Source organism: Fundulus heteroclitus, chromosome 24 (assembly GCF_011125445.2).
Source record: "Fundulus heteroclitus isolate FHET01 chromosome 24, MU-UCD_Fhet_4.1, whole genome shotgun sequence".
Lineage (NCBI taxonomy): Eukaryota > Metazoa > Chordata > Actinopteri > Cyprinodontiformes > Fundulidae > Fundulus > Fundulus heteroclitus.
Genome location: NC_046384.1, coordinates 11,368,320 through 11,381,030, shown reverse-complemented (window position 1 = coordinate 11,381,030; position 12,711 = coordinate 11,368,320). Strand labels below are relative to the sequence as shown.

The 12,711-nt window shown below is 42.0% G+C and overlaps 1 protein-coding gene across 1 annotated transcript in view; it reads left to right on the top strand.

The window, feature by feature from the left end:
• The first annotated feature begins 5,533 nt into the window (after positions 1-5,533).
• LOC105917430 (histone deacetylase 4) overlaps positions 5,534-12,711 on the top strand; it is a 91,741-nt gene continuing 84,563 nt past the window's right edge. Inside the window, exons 1-2 of the mRNA XM_036127994.1 lie at positions 5,534-5,764; positions 12,102-12,466. Of these exons, the coding sequence (XP_035983887.1) occupies positions 12,445-12,466 (22 nt within the window). The 5' untranslated portion in view covers positions 5,534-5,764; positions 12,102-12,444. The remainder of the gene's footprint in view (positions 5,765-12,101; positions 12,467-12,711) is intronic.

Genomic DNA, 12,711 nt, shown 5'->3' with positions numbered 1-12,711 from the left:
TAGTGGCAACAGCTTGCTATAAGCATAATATGTTGTTTTAAGTGAACAATTCAGGAAATGATTATGAATAGCTAAAAAAAAAAAGAAGCAATGAAAAAGCTAATCAACATGTAGGTCAAATACTGTTAATAATTAGCTCTCACACAGTTAATTTTGGAAATCGTTTTGACTTTTGAAAGATTAGTGACCTGAATTGCTGTAGTCAATTCATACACCAAGCTTCATGAATGTTTGTTTACTCAGATTTGCAGCTGAGGAATTGTGGTTTTGAATAACAAAATCCAACCAAGCAAACCAAAAGCCAGTAAAGATTTAACTAACTCCCCCAAAACGATTAAATGCAAAGCACAAAAGTACAAACCCCTTCGGATAAGAATGTACAAAAAGCAGTTTTAGCTTCTGGAAGCTAAAATAGGCTAACAGCTGAATATATAAACTGATTTGCAGATTTCCTTGATAAATATACAATGTACTGAGCCCAAACAAATAGACAAACACATAAAACAAGCTTGTTTTCTTGCCGTGAGAGCTTATCAGATGTGGCAAACGGTTTGGCTCGGTCCAAACGAGTCAGTTCCTGGCAGGGTTTCAAACCACCAAAAAACATCTACAAGCACAAGCCGTCATTTGGCATCAGTGCTTCGATAGTGGCAGCGGTAATATTTTTGCGGACAGTTATTACGGGGGAAGTGGAAGTGGTAAATGTGGTGGAAAGTCAAACCTGTTTAAGACCGTGGTTTGGTTCATTTTCTTCCTCTGCTTTGATCTTTTGTTCCACTTTTATGCCTCGGAAATATTTGTTTTCTCGTGTTTAGGTTATCTGACATTTGCTGTTTTTAGGTGTTAGACGGTCTGGTTTCTTTATTTAGGGTCGTTTATAACGTCCTGGTCCATTCTTCAAATCTTGATCTTGAAATTGGTGACAGCAGACAAGTCCACGCTACCGTTATCATAATTAAGGCAGCTGAGAACGACACTTATTAGGACCAGATATAGTTTTGAAGCTGTGAGGTTTAGGCACTACAGAGGAAGAAGCTGTGGTAGCAGATGATGTTGGAGGGCACGGATACGCATACTACTGCAGGTGGGGTTGTTTTTATAGGTTGGTGAGTTTTTTCCTTCAGCGAGGCCAGCAGGATCGTAGCCTCGTGAGACCATCCTGATCTCGCGAGCTTTCAAGGTTTCACTCGCAGATCAGTCTGGCTACTCTCCGTTAAAGAAAATTTGGAGCCGTTCACCAAACGAACGTCCAATCAGCGTTGGCTTTGAGGCGGGTTGAGGTGTGACGCAACCAGAAGCGCGACAGTTCAGTCTAAAGAACATGGCGGCTTCAGCCGATGAAACTAGCGTTAGCGTGGCTATCGAGCAAGTTTTATCGGAATTACAGAGTATTTCTTTGCTGAGCTAACGAGCCTTTACCTGCAGCAGCAAGAGTAGCTTGGCTTGTGGTTGTGTTGACGAGTACGTCATATGCTTCGTTGATCTGATTGGTTTATTTGTCCCGTCTATCACCAACATAGGCCAATCAGCTAACCAGTATTTTCGCCCCTTCCCAAAATTACTTCAACGGAAGGTTTCCAGATGGATATGCGGAGCAAATCTATCTGGCGGAGTCAGGTTAGCAGGATTGTAGGATTTTATACAGAAAAAAAAAGAAGCAAAGGGATGTTTAAATGGGAAAATGATCCTGTACTGACTAGACTAACAATAAATATCTAACGTGATATTTACTGCTGTTGCAAATTAGAAGCGTCTTAAGGGATTTTATGTAGCAGAACCGACAAAAAGCGGTGCGTAATTGTAAAAGATGAAGGAACATTTTCAAGGGCTATGGATGCTTTTGCAAGGCAAGGTAGATTCCTCTTTCTGCCTCCTCCAGCTCCACAGCTTTACCTCTCCAAGGTTTTCCCTGTGAACTTCAGTGAGCCGTCAAAGGAGCCCTGAGGCCAAGGGAGCAGGCCCGGCTCCCAGCAGAGCGGCGCGGTCTACCTGCTCTCTCTGAATAATAACACCGGCGCAGATGTAGCCCGTACAGAAAACTGCTTAGCACATTACAGTAATCGAGTCAGCGGAAACGGGGCTGCGGCGCGTCGGATTCGCCTGTGGGTGGCTGCCGAGATGCAAAATCAAATATAAAGTAATGGAAATAAAGGCTTATTCGATTAGAGCTGGTGGCAGGAGGGAAAGGAGTTTTTTTTTTTTTGTGTTGCGATGAGAAAGAATTGGATGAAAATGTTTGTTTCATTTTGCTTCTGAAGGTTATGGGAAAGCGGTGAGAGGCAGAGGGAGGGGTTAAAATGCAGGGGAGGTAACATCATGTTGTTTGGAAAGTTGAGTTCTTAGGCCAAAGGACAGGGCTGACATTTCTAAACCTATCCGTTTTCTGGCGGGGCTTCAATATGCATCCGCGAACAGAACCAGAAGCGGGTTTTCTCCCACGGCAGCACCTTTTCAACAAACAGCAATGACACAGGCGGCCCGCCGTGTTGCTCCAGTGTACAGACATTTCTCAGATTCCCTGAATTCCTGGAAGATACGATGTTTCACAAACAGCGACAACGTCGGATTCCTTTGACTTTTAACGAGAACGTCAGAATGAGATTCCTCACAGCGTGGTGACCTTCAGCCTGGAGACTAAAATCTACAAAATAATGTAATTGTTTGTGTTTGAAACCACTTTCCAGTCACAAGCTCGTAGCTCGCCACCTCTTGTCTTGAAATCTGCTTCAGCTCAGTGAGGGTGATGGGCTGATATCCTTCAGTTTCCACACCGTGGATGTTTTTTTTTTGTTGGATGTTGGGCTGCTTTCAGCCAGCTGAGCAGCAGTGTGCAGCAACTCGCTGAAGAGGATAAGCAACGCTCTATACGGCAGGAAAAAAAACAACTAGTCGCTTTGCTCCTTTCTCTTACATCTCATCAAATCATCGGAAAATTGAACGGCTTTAAAACATTCCTTAGCTTATAAAACCAATAAAAATAGCATTTATTTCCTGTACGTTTTCACCAAATGTTGAACTGATCTTTATCTTTACTCCTGAAACACTCATTAACCTGCTGCCAGGTCCACAAACATGTGCTGCTTTTTAAATTATGAGAAACCTTTGAGTGTTTTTAAGCTCCTGTCTCATCGACTGAGTTGTCTGAGTTTTTCATATTCGCTGTACTCCACCTTAAAACTGTAGTAAATGCAAATAAGATGATAAATACAGTAAGTTTTAATCATTTGAATAATAAATAAATAACTGTGGCATGTTGACTAATGATGAATAATGTATAATTGATTTAACAGATGGGTGAAATGGGAATAAAAGTTATGATGATGAATTATTACCTCACCAGAGATGGGTAAAAAAAAAATCCTATTCATTTTACTTGAGCGATTAAACCTGCTTTACAGGTTCTCCTAAATACATTTGAATTTTATTGTTAATTTATTTCAGTAATTTGTTTAGAAAGTGAAGCATTCATTACAGTCAGAGATTGAATTATAGCCTGTATTTCTCTTTATATTTTGATTACTATGGCTTACAACTAATATTATTATTTTTTTCCACAAATTCAGAATATGACATGAGATCCATGGCAGAGAGTTTGAAAGCAGAAATGTTATTTTATGATGAAGTTGACACTGCTGATGTAACCGTTGTGCAGCGTTGCATCATTATTGCCCTCCAACAGGCGGCTAAGCCACAAAACGCTACTGTTTTTTAAGAAAAGCTGTGTTTATCTTACATTAATGGGTATCTGGATATTAATGGAAAGTTAAGTGGAAGGAAAAACTGTAGGTAAAAAAGTGCACAAGTAGCTGCAATCATGCTGAAGATGATTGTCAAGTGATGCTTATTCAAGCACCGGCTCACAACGCCAAAGGCACCGAAGTCATAAACCCCGAAGAGGATCCCAGAGACCATGTCAGGAGGAAGAGCAGCTTTTTAAGCAACCCGAGTCTGCTGAAACGTCTCTGCAGAGCCACAGGCGGATCTTTGCATTGAGTTCAGCCCAAAACGATCAATACCCCTGGCAGTTTTAGGTTTACGGGAATCTTTTGATTTGACCACCATCTATCGTCTCACTGGGAGTTAGTGATATCTGGAAACGTGCCGACTAGAGTCCGAGCTTGAATCTGATGGAGAATCTGTGGACGGAGCTGAGGATTAGGGTGATGGCACAGAGGCCTTCCAACCTCAAAGATTTATAGCTGATCACCAAATATTAAACATCAAGATGCCAGTGGAAACTGCAAAAGCTACGCAGCAATCATGAGGACGGTTTGTAATGCCGATAACGATGGGTCACGTCCTGAAATACCTTCTTGGTTGAATGGAATAAGTTTTAATCTAAATCTGCCACGGGTAGGAATACTTTTAGGCTGTTACTGGTGCTCATATTAGGTCCTTTTAGACTCTTGACTCCTTTGAGTGTCTTAGAAATAGCCGAAAATCCATTTATTCAGGTTGGCTTTTAACTGGTTTTATGCTGTATGGTGTTGCATGTATGCTGGTTTTATCTTTTCCATCCATCGATTGTCTTCCACTTAGCCGAGTGTGGGGCACCGGGGGGCAACAGGCCGCCCAGGAGAGAAACCCAGACATCCCTCTCCCCCAGCTACATCCTCCGGCTCTGATCCCAGTTGCCAGACGGGACACGTAGTCCCAGGGTCCGCATTACTGCCCCCATCAGCCTATATAAAACATTATATATAGGCTGATGACCCCTGACTCAGAGGGAGGCAATCCACCTTTTTCCAGTCGAGGACTGCCGCCTAAGACCAGGCCCGTATTAAGACAATGTGATACCTCAAAGCACAACCCCCCCCCCCCCCTTACCCGTGCTGTCCTCCGGTCAAAAACATCAGACATAATCAAGGGGATTTCTGTAATGTAATTTACTATTTACTAACTTACACAACTACGTGTAGGCATATGAGCAGTGAGCAATATTCAAATATCTCATTTTAAAATGTTGAAATCAAAAACATCTTGATTTATTTATCATTATTATTGTGACATCAGTGTTCACAAAACGAATAATGCATGGTCTTTCAACAATTTCAAGTACATAATATAACAATTTACGAAAAATATATTTTTAAAGCATGTGTCATGTGGTGACCCCCCCACCCTGGGTTGGTGCCCCTGGGGACTGGCCCACTGGCCCTTATGGATAATCCGGCCCTGCCTCAGGTTTAAAGGCTTCTTTTCTGTTTTTATATTCTGTGTTTTCATGCTTGTTTAATCACGAAGCACTTTGCTGTCATTATCCTGTGAAAAGGTGCTGTATAAATAAAGTATACTTACTTTCTTACTATATACTTATCAACATTTCTGTGTTTAAAAACATATTTTTTTTGTTGTTGTTGTTGGTGACATTGTGGGTTTAACACTAAATTTAATTGGAATTAAATTGATGATGAATATGTGGCCAGATAAAGTTTTAAAACCCAGAAAAAACGCGCAGGACGAATACCGCTTGTTTAAAAAAAAAAAAAAAAAAAAAAGCGCAGGAACATAGTGGCCAAACAGTCCAGCAGAAGCCAGCCAGGACAGCGGTAGATGGGGCCCATTTCCATCCGGCTGACCCCGCCTCTGGTAAGTGCAGGGGCGCTCCGTGTGACGCTGGGGCTGGAACAAAAATCCAGTATGGCGGAATCTGTCAGGAGATGAATTTTCCTCCCCCTCCTCCCTCCACCTCGGAGTGTCTAACATGGGAGAGGAATAAGAGGCGAACGGAGCGGGACGCACGCCTGGACGCCTCCTGGTCCGGGTAGGTGAGCTGTTTGCGCGCTCCGGGGATGAATGTGCGGCCGAGCTGCGCCGCCTTCACGCTGCCCCTCCGCCAGGGATGCGATCCACACACACACACTAACACACGGGTTGGTGGTGGTGGTGGTGGGGGGGATCCATCAAAACAATGTCCGGCTCAAGTTTCCACGCCGCTCCGCTCCGCTTTCGGTTTCCGCGGCTTGCCTTTTCGGCGGATCTGAGCCGCGCACGGAGTCTTTTCTTCGGCTACGGGGTTGTTGCGCTGCGGCGGGCGGGAAGCGAGGGAGCGATGTTTATTATGCCGATTGTTGCGGAGCTATTTATAGATTAACGACCGAGCCTTGGGCTTTAACCGTAAAAAAACAAAACGGAGTGAAAACACTTCTCCGGAGCCCCCTTTTTTTTTCTCCCCCCGGCCGGGTTGCTGGCGTAAAATGTGCCCAGGCCCTGGTATTTGTGCGTGAATGGTGCGGGATGGGCGGTGGTGGCTCTCTGCATGCGTCAATTTGTGAATGGGGGGCTGCTAAAGCTGTTAAAAGCGACGTGTGAGTTGCAGACTGAGGCAGGCAGGCTCGGAGCTTTGTTTTGCTCGTCGCTCAGCACACACTAAAGCAGAAGAGGTGGACTCGCATGTGTCGGAGAGTTGCGTTGTGCCCTGGAAGGCAGGCTCAGCGTGTTTCTGCCCCCACTCCTGTTTTTAGGGATGTTTTTTTTTTTTTTTAGGAGGCTGGAGAAGACGCTGTAAGAAGTCGACCGACACTGTTTTTTTATCTGGCCGATTCCGACACCAATTTTTGACACTGGAAGCATCCCCTGGTTTATATATAAAGCTGATATGTTTGCTTTGGACACATAAATAGTTGTTAGTTTAATAGATTTTGACAAAGAGCGAAACAATTATTCCCGGCAGATGAGATTAATGCTGCAGATTAATACTCCTTTCAATTTGTGGAAAAATGTGCCTAAAAAAGCTATACCTGAATTTAGTCTTGTCTAGTTAAGGAAAAGTTTGATAATAACAATTAGCTGATTGATTGCACGAACCGGCACGACTTTTCTCTGCCAGTGGCACAATGAGGTGCGGAGATATCATTTACCCTAGACTTAGCCGTCTAAGAAAGTCCTTCAGTGAAGTCTTGTTTCCTCGGGAGGATTGTGCACCAGGTTGAGGCGCATGTTTAATCTTAGAGAAGGAGGGTTTCTCATAGGAGGGAAAAAACTGCTGGGGGCGGGGCTTACGGTTAAAGCTAAATTGTGCTCCTCGTTTACGGTTCAAATTAGCCCAGGATCAAGGATAGTTCCTTTATATAACAGAATCATCATTATTTAACAGGGTTATGCATTAGATTTGGAAACGCTAATAAGCTGATGCCGTTGAGAAACAGTGAATTGTAATGAAGCTGGAAACCTTCCCTGACGCTAACTAGGTTAGCAACCGACTAAACTTACAAAAAACATTGTTTTTAATTGTTTTGTGTATGCAAGCCACATTAAACCGCATTACTAGAGAATGAAAGTGCTGAATTTAATTAATTGTAGTGGTTTATTTTTGATAATTTTATATTTACCCCTAGCCGTAGCTGTAAAGGCATGTTAACAACCGAATGCTAATTTTTCATGTTGATCGCCTGCCATTGGTCGCTACACGTTTTGCGTCATTTTGCAAACAATTTGCGGCGCTGGAAAGGATTCGATTTTATAACAAATTATCTAAAAGTTATGAAAAAGCGTGCCGTTCGCAACCTATTCAGAGAAAAAAAACACTACCTAAAATAACAACAACATTTTGCGCCTTTAGAGGTCTGGTCATTTTGTACAAGGTACTTTGTACCCAACTGTTAAATATTTTGTACCTAAATTCAATATATCATAAGGCTCCCTTTTGCCTTGAAAATTCTTAGAATTAAGCTATTTACAATACAGACAGATTAAAAAAAATTTATTCTTAATTTATGCTAATGATCGCCTATAGCCTACTTCTTAAGTTCTTCAGTCAGGACAAGTACATAAACGTGGCTAAAAATTAATGCTATTTATTTTTATTAATATTTATTATTGTATATTTATTGTTTAATACATGATATGGGATATGCTAGTACAAAAATGATTTGTTTAGAGGCAGAAAATGCCAATACCCGTGTGCAAAATGGGGGTAGGATGTACAGTGTTGAATTGACCTGGAGCTTAGAGTCTTAGCTTAGAGTTATTTTTTTATTATTTTAGTCATTTTTTCCCCTTTTGCATTATTATAGCTCTGTTGTTTTGGAGGTTTCCTGCTGGAAAAACCTGGGCAGGAAATGTTGTGGTCTATGGTGGTGAGATAGTTTTAACCCACCCAGTGGGTGTCTTGTACTCTTTGATAACAAGAGATTTACAGTAATTATTTAGTTTCTTAGCACAGTTTACTGTAAGGATATGAGGGATGACTCTAAATAACATCTACCAGCAGAAGTTAATTTAGTTTGATCATAATTCAACATGTTTCATAGATTCAGTTAACAAAGTGTAATTTTACACGGGATGCAATCCTTTTTATAAACATTTATCTTCATAATTTATTAAAAAAAAATTCTATTGTAGCAAAAATATAGGCTGATATGCAACCCAGAACCTTCTTGCTGCAAGGCAACAGTGCTATCCACTGCGCCAATGTGCAGCACTAATGATTTAAGTATGTGGATATTAAATGTAAACGATAAAGTGTTTTGTTGTCTGTTGAGTTTATTATCAAGTATCATTCAAAGTCGATCAAAGTTTATTTATTTAGATAGCACTTTTCAACAATCCATATGGCGCACAAAGTGCTTTACAAGCTAAAATACAAACAAAAAGATGCTGAGGAAATAAATAGAGAACAGGATAAAAAGAGATTAAAAACTACAAAAATGTACCTGACAGCACAATTCAAAACAGTTTTAAGACCACAAAATAAACAAAATAAAACATTATCCACAGTTGAAGAGCTGGGAGTGAAAGGCCTGATGTGTTTTTACCTGTATTTAAAGACTCCTAGCGATTTGAAATTAGCGGTTTAAAAACTTAAAATTAAAATAAAAAATACTGAATTGGAGCTTGTTGTAGATATTTTGAAAGTGCTCTGGGACAGTATATGGAAATAGAGAAAATGTCAAACAATTAAATTATACAAAAAGATTTTAGCATCTTGTAAGGATTTATGTCCCATTTAAATTGCTGGTAGCCGGAAAGGAGATTTTGAAAATGTTCTTTCAATGTAAAACATCCCCCAAACATTTTTAATGATCATGAAATTGATTTTTTTTTTTGTTTCTCTAGAGATTGAAAAGCAAGATTTTATCAAACAAATGTCATCAAATAAACAATAAAAATAGTCTGAATTAATTATTGGGTCAGAAGTTTATACTTTTTTTTGGTTTAAAACGAGTGTCTTGAGCCAGAGGCTTCATCAGAACCGCTGTAAGACAGACCACTACAGGAGATCCTTCCTGCCCACAGCTATCAGCATCCACAACATCTCTTTGAAAATACCTGCAGAATGCCAGTTACAACATTTAATGTCCCTCTGGGATTTTTAAAGTATTTTTAAACTGAATTAAATTGCAAACTTATAGCAAGATTTAAAGTACAGTTATAAAGAATCTAATTAATTAAAGAAGAAAATGAGGTGTTAGACTGATCAACCTATCAGTATTATACCTTTTAGTCATTACTGTTCAAAATCTTTGTAGAAATTCCGGTTTTTCTTTGCAGAAATCCACCTTTCCTGTAATATTTATCTAATTTTCAACCTTCGCTCTGTTCTCTGTGAGTGCTTTTTTTTTTTTTTTTTTTGTTGCTGTTGTTGTCATTTCTCCACTTTGGGCTGCGGGGCACGTCTCCCCAGTTCTGTCACCCTGCATCAAGCCGACTCATTTCAGGGACAGTGGTCTCGGACGTTCAGATTAATACCCCTCCCTAGACAGATGAGACACCCTGGGAGGACGCTGGAGCGCCTCCCTAAAACCCAGCGACACACACATACTCAGCATCCGAAAACCCTCCCCTCCCTAGCCGTGCCCCTTCATCACAAAGCGTAAGTGTGCATGCACTGTGCAGTGACCGAGTTTTTTTTTTTTTTTTTTTGGAAAGGGGGGGCGGGTTAATTTGTCCTGCGGCGGTACTGTCTGGCCCCTCTCGTCTTGAGACCAACCCCCAGCTTTTAATGCACATGTGCATCCGTCCTGTTCCCAACAGCCTCGGAGACCCAGTGCCAGGGAGTAAACATCCACACCCCCCACCACCCTCCCCCCCCCAGGGCAGTGTTACCCCTTCTATTTGTAGTGCTATAGTCGACTCAGTGCTTGAGGCTTAAGCTGTGATTACATCTGACACTTAAGCTTTGGGCTCCAGGCATTCAGGCAAACCCCATTTCCCCCCCCCCCCACATGGACCCTAAACCTGGTCGTTTCGCTCCACTGTGAACAAACCGTTAATAAGAGGTATACCGGAGCAGCTTTAGGATTATTTGTCTCTAGAATTCAAAATGCATAATACCAGGCTGCCGTGCAAGGCGTGAATACCTGTCCTAGCCGTCCTCCCTGATTTGCGATATTGCAAATGACGATCATTCGATATCAGATACTGCCTCTACTCTGTGTATGAGCGAGAAGTAAGGTGGGACAAATTGGTACCATGTGGGTAAGAAATTCAGGAAAGGACAAATTGACCTCGTGCCAAACCAAAAATTTTATTAGATCACAGGAACAATAATGAAAACTTTCCCAAAAGGAATAAAGACGGAAGCCTTTTTATTTAATTTTTTTTTTTTTTTGAGTGCTGGGCATTTTCTAACCTGACAACAGCCAGATGCATGTCTCGCTCCGCCTAGCTCCACTCACATACATCTGGGACCTCTCCATAGGAATTGCCTTTATTGAAGGCTGGGGCTTTTCAAAAATTCTTGCTTATGATTGGATAAGCCACTTGTCTGTCATCTTTATCGACGTGCTATTTCAACCACTCACACCGACGCTAACCCGTGACGCTGATGAGCGACGCAGGTTTTATTGACAGTGAGCTGACAGGAAGAGGGGGGAGACAGGCGGCAAAGCGCCGCGGGTCGGAGTCGATCCCGGGCGGACCGCGTTGAGGACTAAAGGCCTCCTAATATGGTTCGCGCTAACGGTTAGCGGCTACCCGCTAACGGTTAGCTGCTAACCGCTCGTTAGCGGCTAACCGCTTGCCAAATCCGGTCGGGAGAAGGGCGAAAACATCGTTTCCACCAACAAAAGTCTTCAGAGCCGTTCTCTGATGTTCTTTTAATGAAACAATATCAGGTAGATTGGACAACACAGAAGAAATAGCAGCATCAATGCTAACGCTTGCTTCCTCGATGCGAGCCGCCATTGTTGTTGGAATCTCACGGTGGCTTCTCCGCTACGTCACATCCAGGAAACACCCGCCCTGCGTCCTGGTTGGCCAGACCATAAATTTGGTTGGGGAAATCACTTTCAATGAGCCGTGTCCCAGATGTATGTGAGTGGAGCTAGGCGGAGCGATACATGCATCTGGCTGTTGTCAGGTTAGGCATTTTCCCCTATTGCTGCGCGATACATCTGCATTTTTTTTTTCTGTGTAATACTGGATATTTCCTTCTGATGATGTATCGATTCGTACCTTAGAGATGTTTCATCTTTGACATGCAAAGATTTAATTTAATTACTATTATATACTCAGAGGAACGGGATCCCTCTGTCCATCCATCCATCCGTTAATCCATTTGTTCCTCCATCCATCGTTTCCGTTTTGGCTCTTTTTTTGTTTCTTGCCATTTTGGTTTGAAGTTTTTTTTTTTTGTTTTTTGTTTTTTTGCCCAGGTGTACTATATCTATTTTAGATATATTTCTATTGGAAACATTTTTCAAAGAAAGCACATAACCAAATCCCAGCCCAGGCGCAAGATAAATAACGTTCCTTTTATTTATCTGATAGATTACTTGTTAATGGTTGTATAAAATGTAGCCGATCACCTCCCAGGCATCCGAAAACCTATTTTATTCTCATAAAAGCAGCTTCCCTTCCTCTGTAATTCAGGAAACCTTATTTAAAAAAAAGAAAAAAGAAAACACTTTAAGTGGGGAATGTTTTGAAAAGACTCATAAGCCTTTTTTTTTTTTTTTTGTTTGCCTGCCCCGCCACTCCAGCAACTTTCATATTTGACTCAGATTTCATTAAAAGAAACTATAACTTTTCTGACACTGATTTCTTCCCGCATTAAAACAAGAAACAAAAACTTTTTTTACACTTTTGCTTTTCCAGGCCTTTTTTTTTTTTTTTAAGAAGCGGTTGACGACGCTGCGCTTTTCTGTCCCGTCTCGTAGATCGACGGCGATTGCCAGACGGCGAGCTGCCTCTTTAAGTGGAGTCGCCACATCGTTAGGCTGATGGAGATTGGCTGCCGCTTGCTGCTGGACGCCCGCTTCCAGTTTCCTGTTCGACCGTCCGGAGCGTTGGATCAGCCCGAGCTCGCCTTTAAGCGGACACTCCCAGACGTCCTTAGCGTTGGCAGGACAGCGGCCCGCCTGTGAATCATACTTGCATTAGACACACACACACACACACACACACACATCTGTTCTGCAGCACACACACACACGGACACAACGAGCCAGCCGCTCTGTTCGCTGGACTGTGCTGGCGCCGACCCCGACTAACCTGGCAGAGATGACATCGAACAGCCACCAAGGTAAGGCTTTTTTTTGTGTGTTTGGGGAGTTTTTAAAAAAAAAAAAACTTTTATCCACATTGTTTTTACTTATAATGTATGAATTCTTGTGCAAAACCAAAAGGGAACGTTCAGAACATGCATACCCTTTCACTTTTTTAAGACCACACAATCATCACTTGATGTGATGGGATGAAAAAGTGGCTACAATGCATGCGTGACGCTAACCCATGCACGCCTGTCAATATGCTGTGGATCCATCTTTG